Genomic DNA, 16,788 nt, shown 5'->3' on the forward strand with positions numbered 1-16,788 from the left:
AATTATCTTAATAATATAGATAATAGACAAGGAGGTAGTAAAAATTAATTAGTATTAATGCTACCTTCTTATAAAAGAGGCTTCTACTTACTTTGTAAGGCCATTAATAAGGCAAAAAAAAATAGATCAAGAAAATAAATTATATTGGCATCTTTAGGAAGGATATGAAAGTTATATTGGATTAAGAACTTAGATTTTGGAAATTTAGCATCAATGAGGGTTTTTATGATCATGAAAAATCCTCTAATTCCATTGAAGCAAAACTTAATGAAAAGAATCTGGACTTAGAAATCCACACACAAACTAATTTTTGAAGCAATTGAATGGTTCAAAAACGAAAAATTGCTAATGAAAAATCAACATCCATATTGGAGAAGGATGGTGGCTAACATCCAACAAGTTTAGAAACTTTTTTTTTGATTGGTAAGTTCAATTATTCTCAAATTTTGTATGCCTGTTAATTGCTTGTGGATTGAAATGTAAGTGAAATTTGAATTAAGATCAATAGTTCGATTAATATTTATGGAAATTTTAAAACAAATATAGGGATTGATTAGGATTTAATTTGAATTTTCTTGGATTTGTTTAGAATTTGTTTAGATTCTCTTTAAGGTATAACTAGGAATTGATTAAGGTTTGGTTAGGATTTTTTTAGGATTCATTTAAAGTTTCTATTTTTATTTATTTATTTTTATTTATTTTATATATATTTCTTTAAGGTTAATTTTAATTTCTTAATGTTTCTTTGGTAATTTCTTTAAGACTTCTTTTGGATTTGATTAATAATGGATTAAAATTGTTAAGATTTAATTAGAGTTTGTTTAGGATTCTATTAGAATTGTTAGGATTTTTTTGTTGCAAATTCTATTTTACCTTCCATAGCCAGGTGCTCAATGCATTATCAAGCATACTTCGCTGAATACAACATTGTATTGTCTCTTGTTTATCCTCTCTATATGTCTCCCTTGAGCTGTTTTATATAAGAGATGAGGTTGCAATGTGAATAAGCCTCAATGTCCTTCTTGCGGTTCATAATTTTAGGATTGCATTATAATTAATTTTAAATGATGCTAACAACCTCAATCAATCAAGAATTTTTGTAGATAGACATTTTTTTTTTTTTTTTTTTTTTTTTTTTTTAATGTATGTAGATATGTATATAGGGGTATATATATATATATATATATATATATATATATATATATATATGAAATAAAAAGATGAGTTTTAACTCATATACCAACAAGTATAGCAGACATGAATGTATAAGCAATTTGTAAAAAATTTAAATTATAACCAAATTATAAGCTATATAAGTATATTCTACAATATAATTTATTAAAATTATTTATTTATTTTACATTTTATATTATTTTATTATTTAAGTTTCATGATTATTTTTTACTTACATGTAAAATTACATAATCATTGCACATTTGTTTTTTAAAATATAAAATTACTTCAATGAATAATACAAATCATAACAAAAAAGATTAATTAACAATGTTTTGATGAACTATAAAATATTAACACCTATCTTTTGAAAAAATCAACTAATATTAAAGCTAATTGTTATATAAAAAATGACTTAAAATTACTTTACTGTAAACTTGTCAAAGAAATGTTTGTTTTTTCCAATAATAAGAACTTCAATAAGGATATTTTTTAATACAAAGTAATTAAGAAAACAAGTTTATAATTTTTTTGTCTAAATACCTAAGATTTTTTTACTATAATTTAAAATATTACTAGGACAAATTGAAACAATATAAGTCTGCCCACCTAACTATGCTATAGATTCAATACATACGTCTCTACATCAATTGATCCAAAATAAATGAGCATCATATTCATACAACCTTGTAACTACAAGGTAAGTTGGTTTCTTGCAGACCTGCTAACTCCCTCAAATGTGTTAGAAATCCACATCCTCCTTTGGGAATTCACTATTAAGTGCTCAAAACAAAATAGGTAGAGTTTTGAAAGATGAAGCCAACAATAAAACACTGCTTCATTTTGAGTCGAAGAAATTGCCACTTACACGTGTAGGTCAATAACCTGAAATATAATTCCTTATTCAAACAAGAGAACAGATAAATCTGAGGATTTTAAGAATAAAAATATGTAAAATCTTCCTTTGAATAGAAAGCCAACAGCTAGACGTTTAGAGGTGAGGTTTTGCTTCGAATCCACTTTCTAAGAACTCCAAAAACAGCCATATCTATCTCTAAAAACGTCCGCATTCATTAGCTAAAAGAAGGGGCTCAATCAACCCATTTTTTAGGTTTCGTTTTACAAATACATTGCTACAATTTTAAAAAAGAAAAAAGAAAACAAGATTCCGAAACTCATTTGCTATAATAAGATTAAGAATTCCGATGAAGAAATCTGCACATGAATGGTCATTATAATCCGTTGCCTGCAATTACCTCCTCCACCACAGGAGTATCAATATGTTCCCCTAGTGCATCATCAAGCCATCGTTTAATATCAGCTGCACTTACAGTCAATACCTGCATTGTAGCAGTGTTCAATGCATTGCATGGCAATCCTACAGCTTCAAGTGTGCTCAGAGCAATACTGTGATTCTTTGTGTACCTAACCTTCCGCGGCTTTGCTCCAGTCTGGACAGTAGTGATCCAGTGGAATTGATATCAGAAACATGGATCTCATACTATGGATGGCAATGACCAACTCAAAGGCCAGCCAAGGATTTAGCTGATAAGGAATAGCTAAAAAAAGGTTTAAGTAGAAACGACGACCAAATCTGCACCTTTTGGTCACAGACATGAAACCCCAATGAATGGAGGGCAAAGAGTTAAAGTTTTCAAAAGAATAGAATAAGATGTGATTCCAAGTAGCCATGCGACTTGAATCTTCCTCACCATCAGAATAAAAACTAAAACGAGTACTCAGAGAGAAATGAAGTTTGATAGTTGACCAGAAACTGCACAGCACAGGTGAGAGTCTGAAAAGATGACGTACCGTATTCTTCTTCACACCTGTAATGATAGTCAGATCCAAGGCCGGAGGCTCCTGCCCAATGATCAAAAGCCAGGCCAGAATTGCTACCACGGTCCCTGATATACTCATTGTCCGCACATCACACCTGGAGCCATCCATGCCAAACAAGAAAGAAAGCTCAGAAAACACTTAGTCAAACCAAACATACAGCTCCATTTATTCGAACAACAAATTCACCAGTAAAGCATGAAAATGGTGAAGCGGACCTGGCAAGGTCAGCTTGTGTAAAATTTGTGAAAAACCCGAATTCTGATGCCTCATTATATAAGCCAATTGCAGCTTCGACACCTATCACACAAGCAGTCAAGAGCAATATTACAAAGTCAGAAAAGAATCAATAATGTGCACATCTGTTAAGGATGTGTTCAATAGCTGCAAAAGCGCATCTTCAATTATCTCCTACACCACATGAGCGCGGCAATCTGAAACTGATAGTCTGGCTCACCAGGATGAATTTCTAGCTTTCCAGGCTTTGTCCTCTTCAAAACTGCTTCAGCTCCTCCTTTTCCAAAGCATGCATCAAAGATGATGCTGTATGACACTGAGGTCAGTTGCTCCTGCAATGCAATCAAATTTCAATCTGAATCCGTATTGAACCTCCTAGCCAAACAATCCATAGACATAACGTATAATATAAGCTGTATTCATATTATAGGAAAATTGGCACTTCAGCATTAAAATGATAGGTGAATCACCTCCCCTTCTTGTAGAACTCTAAAAGTTGCTACAGCATCTTCCCATTGACCTGCTTGTCCATAAGCTGCAATAAGAGAATGTTGCACCACCTAGTAGACACATTCCCAAACAGGAAAAATGTCACCACTTCATTGTCTTGCAGTTTGTGCCTAGAATTGAATCCCTTCAAGGACGATGACCCATTCTTGATGCTTTTTGGACTTTACACCTTCTTTGTGAGAAATTAACACGCAGAATGAGGTTCTCACTCGCACAAGTTTAGCAAGTTCGTGGTGCCATTAAATGCTAAGGTATCTGCCAACACGAAGTGGGAGGTTGATGACACTGGGTATGAAAAGGTCGACTCAGAATGTATAGCTGAACTCATGGTCATTGCGAAATGCGTCCAAACCTGATTGGGTTTGACACCTAATCCCTCCATCTCTTGACTGATGGAGAGAGCTTGTTCAAGATCATCCGCCCTATTGCAAGCCACCACCAGAGTGCTGTAGGTGATGGCATCAGGCTTGTAGCCTGCATCCAGCATTTTTCTGTACATCTGTGCAACACCAACCAGTAAATAGAAGATAGATTCCGCTGTTAATTGGTCATTTCAGAGAGAATACTGTAATCCAGCATGCACAGTAATAATGTATAGATATGCGTTGCCCATTGATTGTTCGATTTGATTTTTATACATTTTCACAAGGCGATCCAGAAAATATCACTGGTTAGGCAAATTTCCAACCTTTAGAGCACTTTCGAGACCCTCTGTTTGGCTGGCAGATTGGATGAGCTTGTTGAATGTGGCAGTTGTCACAGCCCTTTGATAGCCCGAATTCCACATAAGTTCGTAAGCTTTCAAAGCTCTTGCGTTGTCTCCTCCCTGCACGCCACACAGAAATAACTCAACAACTATATAGATTTCTCATTATTGCCACAAATAGTGCATCGATGAGATAGAATGCACTTTAGCATACTAGATGTTGGCAGAATATTTCCACAAGAATAGATGGTCGCTACAGATACAACCATAATGAGGGATTCAATTGCGAAGAGAGACAAAGAAATGAACCCATCACATCATTGTGTTCACGTAACAGTAACATGTAGGACGGACCATCAGTCTATCAGATGTAATTGGGAACAGCACGGCAAAGAGTGACTCTGAAGTTGTGCCAAGTTACTCACTTTGCATGAGGCTGTAATAAGATGATTATAAGTTTGAGCATTTGGAACTACACCCTCTATTGTCTTCATCTCTTCGAACAACGCCCATGCTTTCTCTGCCTGCACAAAAGGAGAGAGACATTGCATCACACTTTATGCAGAACAATAACTTAAGTACTAAATGACCGCGCATTCAAACACTAAACTGATGAACGAATCTTTCTCTCGATTAGGTCATTTAGATACAGAACAGATCCCGAAACTGCTTTGCATGAATGTTAGATGTTCAATAAAAATAAAATATACTAAGGTACTCTTCTAGTTTAAAATGTGACCCCTGAAATGATATAACATCGAAAAAACAAAAACAAAAACAAAAACAAACAAAAAAAACACCACCACCACGCAGAGAATTTATGGTCTCAACCACAAACAAAAATTTCAAGAAAATATTGATAGCCCTAAAATTGTATTTATCTGACTAAAAATCCTCTAGATTAACTTATAAAACAATTTGTAATACTTGTTGTAGAATTGACTATGTGAATGACATGTACAGATCATTATCGACAACTCCCGCTGAACACAATCACTAAATCATCCCTCCAGTAAAAACCTTTTGATGAATTTGTGAACCGATGCCCTTCCTGAAGCGTTGAGACGTTAAACTCGCTTAATGTTTAAGTTTATCCTCAAGCTATAGTTTCCACTTCTTGCCTTTCTAGAGTAAGAAATACTTACATCAGGGTAAGGAGCTGATGCACATGCTTCAATAAGGAAATTGAACGTATTGGTCTTTGGGGCCACCCCAGCTGCACGCATTTCTTCAAAGACCTCGAGTGCCACCTTCAGCCGGCCCCCAGCTGCTGCTGATTCTAGAATAAAGCTAAAAGTGAATTGGTCAGGTGGAACTCCAGCAGCAACCATCGTACGATAGATTTCCTGCGGTACCAAGCGATTAAGGTCTCAAAAATATTGCTTCTTTACTAAGCCAATCAGTAAATGCGCAACAAGAAGATAATGATACTCCGAAAAGTGTGTGTGTAGGTAATCTTAATCATTATCACTAAATTAATTTCTCCACTCGCTTTTTGCGATTCTGTTTGCTGAACATCGACTTGAGCAAGGCCTTACAAGGGAGCTTACCAACACTTTTTCTGGCACCTTCGCCTGCGCACCAGCAAACATGAGTGTATTATATGTAATGGAATCTGGGCGAATGTTTCGATCTTGCATCTCTTGATATAGTTGTAAGGCTTTCTCCAGCCTGCCCAAAAACCAGCAGAATCAAAAGCCTTCAAACTTTGTTGATCATATTCCGAAGCTTTCGTACAGAACCAGCTCATCAGAGACAATCGCCAGCATAAGATATTTCAAAGCAAAGAGAGCGTACCGTTGTGCAGGTGAGGACCGACCCCGATAAGGCCCTGTTTTAACAACTAAGGCCATGAGAGCAGTGTATGTCACAACATCTGGTTTTACACCTGATGCTTCCATTTCCGCCTGCAACCAAACATTAAAACAGAAGTTAAGATAAAAAATTTCTAAGTCTGAAGAAAAAGAAAAAACACATCCTTTTTAAGCCCGAGGTGACGTGAATGAAATAGAGCCAGCAAACTGAAAGATTGCCCAATACCACCAACCAAGCTCACTGCAATATCCTAAGAAAAGCTACTGTATAGTTAAGCTACAAATCTTCAAATAATACTAAAGTTGCTTAGCTGATTCTAATGTAAGTTGACCAAAATCTAGTGCTCAGCATCATCAAAATTCAGAAAATCATCAGAAATTTGAAAGTTTTCTAGACCTTGATTCGATAAGCATCTTCTAAACGTTTTGCTTGTTGACAGCACGAAATAAGAGTATTATAAGTAAGTACACTTGGTATCACCCCCGCATCCTTCATTGCCTGTTGCCACAACAGATCACTTTAACCGTCATACCGAATATCATTTACCAACTAGTACGTACATCTTAAAGAGAATCGCTGTAATCTTGATCAGTTCTAGACTTCGGAATCGTCTCGATGATACAAGTGCCAGAGTAGATTTAAAAAACTTCGGGCAGCAGGTGATTTCAGATCCTAAACTATCAGTGCAGATGAAAACAGCCATCATGTAAATCATCCACCAACCGATGAATAAGTTGCAAAAATGAAGTGACATGCGAACCAACCTCGTAAATGCTCAAAGCGCGATCTCCTTCTTGTTGTCGTCTACAAACTGTAATCAGCGCCAAATAAGTTCCTGAAGTCCACATTGACATCCCCCAAAAAAGCATTCATATAAGAAAATATAAGCCGCATGCATTATTGCTTTCAGGTTATCTGTGTTCCCAAGAAACCCAATCATTTGAAATACGTTACATTAGTGGAACTCGACATAAGATCTGAAACCAGACAAGACTTTAAATGATGCATTTCGATGAACGCCTCTGAATTAAAGATTGTACACATACTAACATGAATAGTACCTTCATTGGCAGCATTAACACCAGCTGCTTTCATCTCGTTTACAACTTCCAAAGCTTCTGATAGAGACGAACACCGACTGATGGACCGGTTGATGCGCCATATTGTTTGTTGTAATTTTAATAAGCCTGATGCAGATCTTGAGCATAACTCATCTTCTTCAATTATACACTATCCGCATCAACACGACAAGCACAGTCAACCCTCACATTTGACGACACAAAGCTAGTTCAGGAAATAAATTCAAAAGCATAAAGCCCACTGTGATATAGAATCAGAGCCTTTTAAACAGATACGAACATGGAAATGATGCATGAATTCGCACCAGCGAGGAGGAGAATAATCCTACCTCATTGGTAAGATCTACACCCTCCTGCTTCAGCCATTCCAACTTCGGCGTATATGACTGCATCCACAACTCCCATTCCAGCGATCACAAGGGGGGAGAGTAAACAGCACCTCAGTCTGTGAACCACCGTTTCGAATACTCAAACAAGTGACGAAATGTGCTCTCCCCTGACTCTAGGTAGACGTAAGGGAAAGATGTGACGGGAACCCTAGTACCCTATGCAACCACTAGAACCTATTATCCATAACGTTTATCTGTCAAAGAGCATTCTTTTATTAATAAAGAATGTCTACTAATCGTTATTTGTTGGTAAATGAGGGGCAATTTTTATGGATGCCAAACAAGAAAAAATCAAGGCTTCAGCATCACCAATGCCAATCCTGCACTAGGCTCCACAATAGGACTACAATGATGGTTCATGACTTACAGTATTGGAGGCTTCCTTAGCTACGCGAGAACTCCCACGAGCTTTGAGACGCTGGCGTCCACCGGCCCCTCCACCCCTACAGAACTTCTCTCTAGTTTTACCTTTCGACGTTTCCTCATTTGAAGTTTCAACGATTAATTCTGCGTGTGGATCTCCTATACTATGCCTGAAATTGTGCAACGATCAACATCTTGGATGCATGCAAAATCCAGATCAAAGACCACGTCATTGAACCTCAAATTCGCTATTAGTTCGAGCCAATTTCATACCTTGTAGTGGATAAATTTCGAGGCTGATGGGATCCATAGTAAACAGTTACCAGCTCCCTACCAGCAACTTCACCTGTCGAGCTACCTAACAGACTCCGCACCCGTGACGAACACTGCACCACACAAAAATAAACCTCAACCGGAGTGTTTGACTAAAGAAAATGACCTTCGGACATACACGAACATATTATGATAACGAACTGAAAAACACAAAATCCTGCTCCTGGTTTTAGGTCATGAGGTCTACACATTGCTAGGCGAGAAACTAAACTGTGTAGTAAAGAGCACACTGCTTAAGCCATCACGTCGCTGCACGAAGATAAATTCGTCAGGTAAAATTAGTAAGCCCGCTCAAACATAACTAGGTGTGAATCTCTGTGACCAATTCGTCATCAATAGTCTCTAAAATTGTACCAACGATGAAGCTAGCAGGTTGCGAAGGAATCGAGGAATTGAACCAGCTGTTGCAATAATTCAAGAGCTTCCCGTGATTAACGAATACAGCTGGTGTAGAGTAAGGGAGTGAAATACATGAACCCTAGGTTTGCTGCAGCTTATCAGCTACTCCTACAACCACTCCCTACCACACTTCCACCTTAATATGATTTTTCCAGATTCACGCACACTACCCGGGCACCGAACCCGCTCACATTCATTCCAATTCTAAATCCTCTCGATTGAAATCCACCCTTCCACATTACGCACTTTCAATTCGAAAGCTCAAAACATTAAAAAGACAAAATAAAAAGGAAGAAATTGCAAAACTAAATCAATCATCTACACGTATACAGACAAACCACGGCATCTGCTGCTCAAATTTCTCAAATACAAAAATTCGACCAATCAATACCCAGTCCTAAAAAAAAAACTCCGCGGAGCGTATTCAATTCACAGCAAACAAACCAGACAACGCCAAACTCCAACAACCTCCTCCAATGCGGCACAGAATTTCCGTCAACAAGAATCAGATAGATAGGGGGGAGGAAGAGAGTATGAACCGAGGGAGTGGAGCAATTGGAGGCGGTGACGTGCAGCAGCGACGACGCCATGGCGCGAAACTCCTCTCAATGCCACTGAACCCGCTCGCGAGAGGCGTCGGAGCATTCGGTAGAAAGATAATTCAGAAGCAAGAGCAGCAGCCTTTCATAAGAAGAAGAAGAAGAAACGCAAGCAAGCGAGAGAAACAGAGAAAGAAGAGAAGGAGGAGAAGGAGGTGAGCAGAGACTACACCGGAGAAAGTGTGGAAGCAGCATGAAAGGGGGATTTGATTGTGAGGAAGCGGAGAGAAAGCAACGCCATGGATTCATTCTTCGAAGAAGGGGGGGAAGGGGGAGGGGGAAGGGAGGCTGCCACAAGAGATGGATCGGATGGGATCGTTGGGCCATGGGTGGATGGCGATTCAGTGCCGATATCCCAACGTCCGTTTGTCCGTCCGTCTGTTCGTCGGTGCGTGGACGAACACCGTCCGTCGACTTGGTGATGACAGGGAGTGTCCAACCTAGCTTGCCACGTGGCTTTCATGTCAACATGTAGAGTACATTATTCCCAACTACACTTTTCTAACTCGTGCCACTTACACAAGAGGAAGAAAAAGAAAATAAAAGAAAAGAAAAGCAATAACAAACAACTAACTAACTAAAAGAAAAATATGCTTTATTTTATCCATGCATGGGGAATTCGTCCATCCATTATTCATTCATCCATCCAAGAGTCGTCTCTTTCGCACGGAGTATGCTCAGCTGCTCGTTGCCCACAGCTCGCAAAGGCTGTCCCCATGGAGCCTCTGGCCCGCACAGATTCATGGCGTTTCGGCACACCTTGTTGCATCGCAGAGCTTTGCTGACTCGTTAGATTTCATGCCCTCGTTATTCTCCACCGGAACAGCCATTTCACGGCTTTCGAGACACCTCTTTGACTAGGAAGGATAGAGCATCCTTGCGTGGTGCTACTAGCGGGAGTTCTGGATTGGAGCTTTGTGAGGTTTGAAGTTTGAACGGGATACGAGGTTTGAGCTTGCTTCTTGCGGATTTGGCGTTGGTTTATGGCTCCAGTGAGTGAATTTCGTTGTAGCGTGCTTATTTTAGCATCCGAGGAGCTTTAGTATTCCGTGATGTTAGCTCTGGTGGGGAGCTCGTGACTGTGTTGTTGATTGTCCATTTGAGGAATTGATAGGATTGATGAAATTCATATTATTTTCCACTTTAATTTGATGGTCAGAGATCTTTTGAAGTTCTTCTTTTTAGCTTCTGGAAGAATTTGTAGTGGAAGATGGAATGTTGGCTTTAATGATCTCTGTCACCTCCCTAAAGTGTGCAAAGAAGAGGTGACTCGCGTGAGGATTCCACCATGAGGGATGGAAGTAAGAAGCTAGTTCCAAAAGGGAGAAGTCCCCCAGGTAATGCAAGGGCGGCACTTGGGGACAATGACTTCTCAAGGAGGTCGCGGAGGACTAAGCCTTCGGGAACTCCCTCAGCCCCATCATGTTGCGATAGTGGCATGGGATAGTCTCTTGGCCCGGACTATGGAGGGGGACGCCAGCCTGAGGCAAAGGCCGTAAGACTGCTTGGCCTTGAGAAGGTAACGGGCGGAGTCACTTCTCACTGAAAAGAGGGGAATCTGGTCTCGAGTGACTAAACCCCGGCACCTCGAGATTCCGGCCATGAGTCTGGACTGGAGTCGCAGTCTGACTCGGACAAAGTAAGGGTTGGCCGATAACTAACCAAAGGGCTGGTTGGGTGCAGGTAGTGAGTGTTGCTGATTCTTAGTGAAGAATTGGAGCATTACATTGGTATCAGAGCGCAGCTAGACCAAGATCAAGTTGTAGTGATAAGACCTAAGCACGGACTTTAGCTATGGCTTGGGAAAAGAGAGCTGCTGCGAGATCGTGTTAGCAACAGGTCGAAATCCAAGGGGTTGGAGTCCAAGAAGCACCGCCTGTTCTTGAACCGTAGAAGATAAGTCACTTTCGTTCCGAAGGGAGTGTTGATTCCATATAGTCGGAAGAAAGTGACAGAAGAAACCCGAGAGGAGAAGACTCCTTTAAGAGAGATAAAGACGAGTCCTCAGGAGGAAACCTTGTCAACACAGCCCAAACCTCAAAAGAGGGTGAACTTAAAGTAATTGTCACTTTTAGATCTCATGTAGCTTGTGAGAGAGGAAATGGCAAAAGAATGGGAACTTTGGATGGGATCAAAGTGAGTTGACAAAGAAACCTTATCAAAAATCCCAGCTCCAAAGAAGTGGAACGATGTAGAGGTAAGGCGGCCTATGAGGAAATTCCTTGAGGAAGTTGAAGTTTGGTTTGATGCAACCGATATTAAGGGCGCTAGGAGAGTGAAAACTCTACCTACTTTGCTGGAAAGTATTGTGTTAGAGTGGTACTTGTCAGAAAAGAACAAGACATTGGATGGTATGGAAAGGTCATGGGAAGAAGTTAAAGAAATGTTGTTGGCAAGATTTGTGCCAAGATATTAACACTTCCTAGATGGCATTGCCATAGTCCACTTAAATCAGGGCATGGGAAAAAAGTCCATTAAAAATTATGCTCATGAATTTGAAGCTAAGATCGTGTCTTGTAAGAAAATGAATGAGTATTCAAAGCTAGTGATCTTCTATGCAAGGCTAGAAGAAGCCATAAGACAAAAATACTTTGAAAGAGAAAGCATTCCTAAAACATTAGATGAAGCATTGGCCTTAGTTGATTAGCTAATGGTAGAAAGCTCCTCAAGTGGAGTGAGCCATAGTGCATAGAAGGAGAAAAGCTCCAACCAAAGCAAAGGCAAGCCAAACAAAAATAAAACCTTCAAAAGGAAATTTGAAATAGAAGACCACAAGGTCAAAAAAGACCAAGGTGGTAGAGATAAGAAATCTCGCCATGATAATGACACTTGTTATAGATGTCAACAAAGTAGTCATATAGCCAGAGATTGTACTAATGAACCCAAGTCTAATTCTTCAAAGGGCAAGAAGGTATTAAATATTATAAGAGAGGTTATACCTATAAACCATGTTTTGCCTATAAAGCCTAAGGCCATGTTTGAGGAATCACATGTGCAATCGTCGTTAAAGCAAGGGGTAAAGATTAAAGAGAGTTTTCATCTTTGAGCTAGGGTGCTTGAAGGAGGATTCGAGGCAAAGTTAAATGTATTAAGTCATCAGAAAGGATTATTCTATTTAAAAGGTAAGTGGAAGGATACTAATATTTCACTGTTGCTTGATTCAAGAGCCACAAACTCGTTCGTAAGTTTGAAATGCGCTGCATGCATAAGGTTGAAGATGGAGCCAACCAAAGAAGTGGTGAAGGTAGCATTTACACAAAGAAGCAGTCTGGCAACACAAGTAGTTGCAGGCTTAAGTTTTGAAGTAGGTGACATCGAAATAGTGGAGGATTTCACAGTGTGTGACCTCAATGGTGTTGATTTTGTGTTAGACAATACGTTTCTTGACTTTTATGGAGTTGAGATTAGGAGAAGACCTAAACTGGAAGTTCTGATGGTTGGAACAAATGGAAAGCCAACTATCCTACTTCATATAAGAGAACCTAGTTTAGAAGGCCTAAGTATCGACTTGGTTAGTCAGGGACAACTAACTAGTGATATGTCCTATTTATTGCTTCAAGCATATGCAATGAATAAAGAAGGTTTAACACAAAATTTAAAGTGCCTACCTCAAAATATTCTGAGTGTACTTGAAAAGTTTAAGGACGTGTTGACTAATGACTTGCCAAAGGAACTCCCACTAAGAAGGGTGGTAGATCATAAGATAGACTTGGTACCAGGCTCAACACTGCTTAGTAAAGCCCCTTATAAACTCAACCAAAGAGAGTTGGAAGAGTTGAAGAGACAACTCACGGAGTTATTGGCAAAAGGGTACATTAGACCAAGCAAGTCACCATTTGGAGCTCCAGTTCTATTTGTAAGCAAAAAGGACATGAAGTTTTGAATGTGTGTAGACTATAGAGCCCTCAACAAGATCACTGTGAAAAATAACTATCCTCTGCCAAGGGTAGACGACTTAATGGATAGATTGACAAGAGCCAAATTCTTTACAAGGATAGACCTTAAGTCAGATTACTATCAAATAAGAGTGGCTAGTGAAGATGTTGAGAAAACAGCTTGTAGGACAAGGTATGGATCATATGAGTTTGTGGTAATGCCTTTTGGGTTGTGTAATGCACCTGCCACATTTACCACAATGATAAACTCAATATTCCATAAAAAAACAAATGAATATGTAATCATCTATATTGATGATATTTTGATATACTCCAAGACTGAGGAGGAACATACAAAGCATATAGAAATTGTGCTTGGTAAGCTAAGAGACAACCAGCTTTATGCTAATGTAGAGAAAAGTTAGTTTGCACTCTGAGAAATTGAATTCCTGGGTCATGTTTGCAACAATGAAGGGATTAAAGCTGATCCTAGAAAGTTGAAGGCAATCAAAGAGTGGGAAGTGCCTCTAACTCAAAAGGGAGTAAGAGCCTTCTTAGGACTAGCAAACTACTATAGAAAGTTTATAAGGAACTTCTCTAAGATTGTTGGACCCCTCTTTGATTTATTGACCAAAGACAACAAGAGATTTCAATGGAATAACAAATGCCAGGAAGCATTTGATACACTCAAAAAGGCCTTAAGTACTTCTGGAGTATTCAAGTACCCAAAATTCGATAAGAAATTTGAGGTGCATACGGATACAAGTGGATTTGCCATAGGAGGAGTGTTAATGCAAGAGAGAAGGTCCATTGCATTTGAAAGCAGAAAACTCACGGGAAGCCAGTTGAGATGGCCTACCCACAAAAAAGAACTCTTTGTAGTTGTCCATTGCCTCAAGACTTGGAGACATTATTTGGAAAGTTTGGAAACAAAGGTTTTCACTAATAACATCTCATTAAAGTATCTTAAGACCAAGGCATAAGCCACTCCTAAAGAATTGAGGTGATATGATGTAATCACTTCCATGAATGTAACCGTCATCCATAAGCCTAGACGTGAAAACTCAGTGCCAAATGCATTAAGTAGAAGAGAGGAACTAATGACTATATTGACCATGGTGATGAACCAAAACAATACACCGTTGAAAGTGGAAGTTAAGGAAGGTTACAAAGAAGATGAAGAAGTTAAGGAATTGAATAAGATGTTTGACTACAAACCGATTCCAAAGAAAGGCTTATCTTTGAAGTTCCCTAGATTTAAGATCGTTAAGAGAGTCAATGGATTAATCTACTATAAGCAAAGTAGACTCTATTTGCCAGAAGGACATTTGAGAAAGAAAATTATGTGTGAGTTCCTATCACGGACACAAAATACAGACTTGAATTCTAATAAGAAGTTCAAGAAGAAGTGGCAAAACTAGATTAAACAGATGAGTACAAGAACAACACCAGAAAGGTGACCTAGAACTCCAAGAGATGTATTGTCGAGACTGAAGAACCCTTCAGCCTCGACTCCTATATATACTACTGAATAGGAAGCTTCTCGAGCTACATCTGCTAACTAGGATGCTTCTCCAACAACTTCTACTAATTAGGAAACTTCTCGAGCAACTTCCTAGAATCTATCAGAATATTCTAGAACCTTCTAAGAATATTCTAGAACCTTCTAAGAGAATCTTTAGGAAATATTCTAAGCATCTTTTAGAACCTTCTAAAGGAATCTTTAGAGAATCTTTAGAGAATATTCTAAAAGAATATTCGAAGAATCTTCCAATGTATGTCCATGACATCACCTCCTCTTCTAACTTCGAGGTCTCCGAGAAGCAATGTTGTTATCAGTCAATACCAACGCAAGAAAATGAAAATCTGTCGCATCACATCCGCTATGAATTCCAATTGTTGTTCGCGAGGCAAATGATTCATCGGCCCTTGGAGCCAACGGTAGTGACCAACACCTTCAACCTCTGACCAAGCGTGGACTTCTGTGTCTTCATTGTAAAACTGTCCTCCAAACACACCTTCTGGTTGACCGTCGTAGGCAGGCTCGACCTCAAATACAATTATTAGCGATCTGTTGCTCGGTATCCTCCGACGTCGTCGTGGTGCAGGCAGTTCTTCATCTCGCGGTCGTCTTCGTGAGCTAGTCGCTTGAGATGACGTAACAAGTGTAGTATCTTGACTATCCATGTCCAAAGGCTAAAATGATGAGAGCAAACTATAGTTGCTAACATAGTTCTACACTATCGAACTATGGGTTTTGGAGGTGCCCTCCCCCCTTTTTATGCTACTTGATGAGCAAGCTTCAGCAAGAAGCTATCGTTGAATCAGCTTAGGTTTATGAGGATATCGTTGATGAAATTCTTATACCTTTTTTGGTGCATTGGCAAGATTTTTGGCACGCTCCCACGTTCGTTCATTGATGTCATATCCACTCCAATGCACTAAATACTCCAATTTTCTCCTATTACGCCGTGAATCTAGTACCTTTTCCACCTCGTATTCCTCATGGTTTTCAATTTCGATATTTGGTGGCGGACTTTGTATTCTTTGGGGAAAAGCTGACTCTCGATAAGGTTCCAACAAAGACACGTGAAAGATGGATGTACCTTCATAGTAGCTGGTAACTCCAGACGATATGCCACCGGATTGATCTGCTTCCCGATAACAAATGGCCCTAATCTCCGATAGTCCAATTTGTCACATGGCCGCTTGGTCTTGATATTCCGTCGAAGAAGCCATACTTTACTTCCAACTTTAAAAGTAGGCGCCTCATTTCGATATTTATCTGTAGATGCCTTGTAACTCTCTTGGGCAGATTGCAATTGAAGCTTCAACGTCGCTTGAAGCTCCGATAGTTGCTTCACAAATCCTTCAGCTGCTGGGTTGTTATTTGCTGAAGAACTCAATAAATCGAGCTTGGGGTGGTATCCGTAGTTGGAGAAGAATGGTGTTTGTTGAGTTGACGCATGAAGAGTGTTGTTGTATGCGAACTCAGCAAGCGGTAGATATGCAGTCCAATCATCTTGTTGATAGTTGATGCTGCATCGTAAATATTGCTCCAAAACTTAATTCACCCGCTCCGTTTGACCGTCAGTTTCAGGATGAAAAGCCGAAGAGAGCTTAATATCCACCTTCAATATCTTAAAGAGGGACCTCCAAAACTTGGATACAAACTGAGTACCTCGATCTGACACGATATCATCTGGTAGGCCATGATAACGATATATGTTATCAAGAAAGAGTCTTGCGGTGTCTTCACTTGACGATGTTTTCTTGCAAGGCACGAAATGCGCCATCTTTGTAAATCGATCCACCACAACAAAGATGCTGTCAAATGAATTTGATGGCGGTAGGTCCATAATGAAGTCCATAGAAACTGAAGACCATGGTCGATGCGGAATAGGCAATGGCTGGAGAAGTCCATACGGACGATGTCGAGGGATCTTGGATCTTGAACAAACATCACAAGAA

At 39.4% G+C, this 16,788-nt stretch overlaps 1 protein-coding gene and 1 long non-coding RNA gene across 5 annotated transcripts; one reads left to right on the forward strand and one right to left on the reverse strand.

The window, feature by feature from the left end:
- Positions 1 to 2,048: 2,048 nt before the first annotated feature.
- On the reverse strand, positions 2,049 to 9,738 carry LOC112290796 (uncharacterized). 4 transcript variants are annotated; one of them, XM_024537485.3, is made up of 18 exons: positions 9,383 to 9,738; positions 8,385 to 8,497; positions 8,116 to 8,281; positions 7,689 to 7,745; positions 7,342 to 7,510; positions 7,045 to 7,115; positions 6,677 to 6,778; positions 6,263 to 6,372; positions 6,016 to 6,136; positions 5,611 to 5,811; positions 4,891 to 4,989; positions 4,448 to 4,585; positions 4,112 to 4,258; positions 3,720 to 3,809; positions 3,470 to 3,581; positions 3,231 to 3,312; positions 2,986 to 3,109; positions 2,049 to 2,624 (listed from the first exon to the last, which is right to left on the reverse strand). In XM_024537485.3, exons 1-18 carry the CDS (start codon positions 9,431 to 9,433, stop codon positions 2,406 to 2,408), a joined length of 2,172 nt encoding a protein of 723 aa, XP_024393253.1. In that variant the 5' UTR covers positions 9,434 to 9,738; the 3' UTR covers positions 2,049 to 2,405. The 4 variants fall into 4 exon arrangements, with proteins under 4 accessions (XP_024393253.1, XP_073394464.1, XP_090111509.1 ...); XM_073538363.2 differs by having other exon boundaries at positions 8,116 to 8,191; positions 9,383 to 9,657; XM_090255383.1 differs by having other exon boundaries at positions 7,689 to 7,804; positions 9,383 to 9,643.
- A 420-nt stretch (positions 9,739 to 10,158) lies between these two features.
- LOC149987967 (uncharacterized) lies at positions 10,159 to 11,977 on the forward strand. The gene is made up of 2 exons (XR_016506114.1): positions 10,159 to 10,961; positions 11,126 to 11,977. It is a non-coding gene; the product is annotated as an uncharacterized LOC149987967 (long non-coding RNA).
- The last annotated feature ends 4,811 nt before the right edge of the window (positions 11,978 to 16,788 follow it).

Source organism: Physcomitrium patens, chromosome 13 (assembly GCF_059467195.1).
Source record: "Physcomitrium patens ecotype Gransden chromosome 13, ASM5946719v1, whole genome shotgun sequence".
Lineage (NCBI taxonomy): Eukaryota > Viridiplantae > Streptophyta > Bryopsida > Funariales > Funariaceae > Physcomitrium > Physcomitrium patens.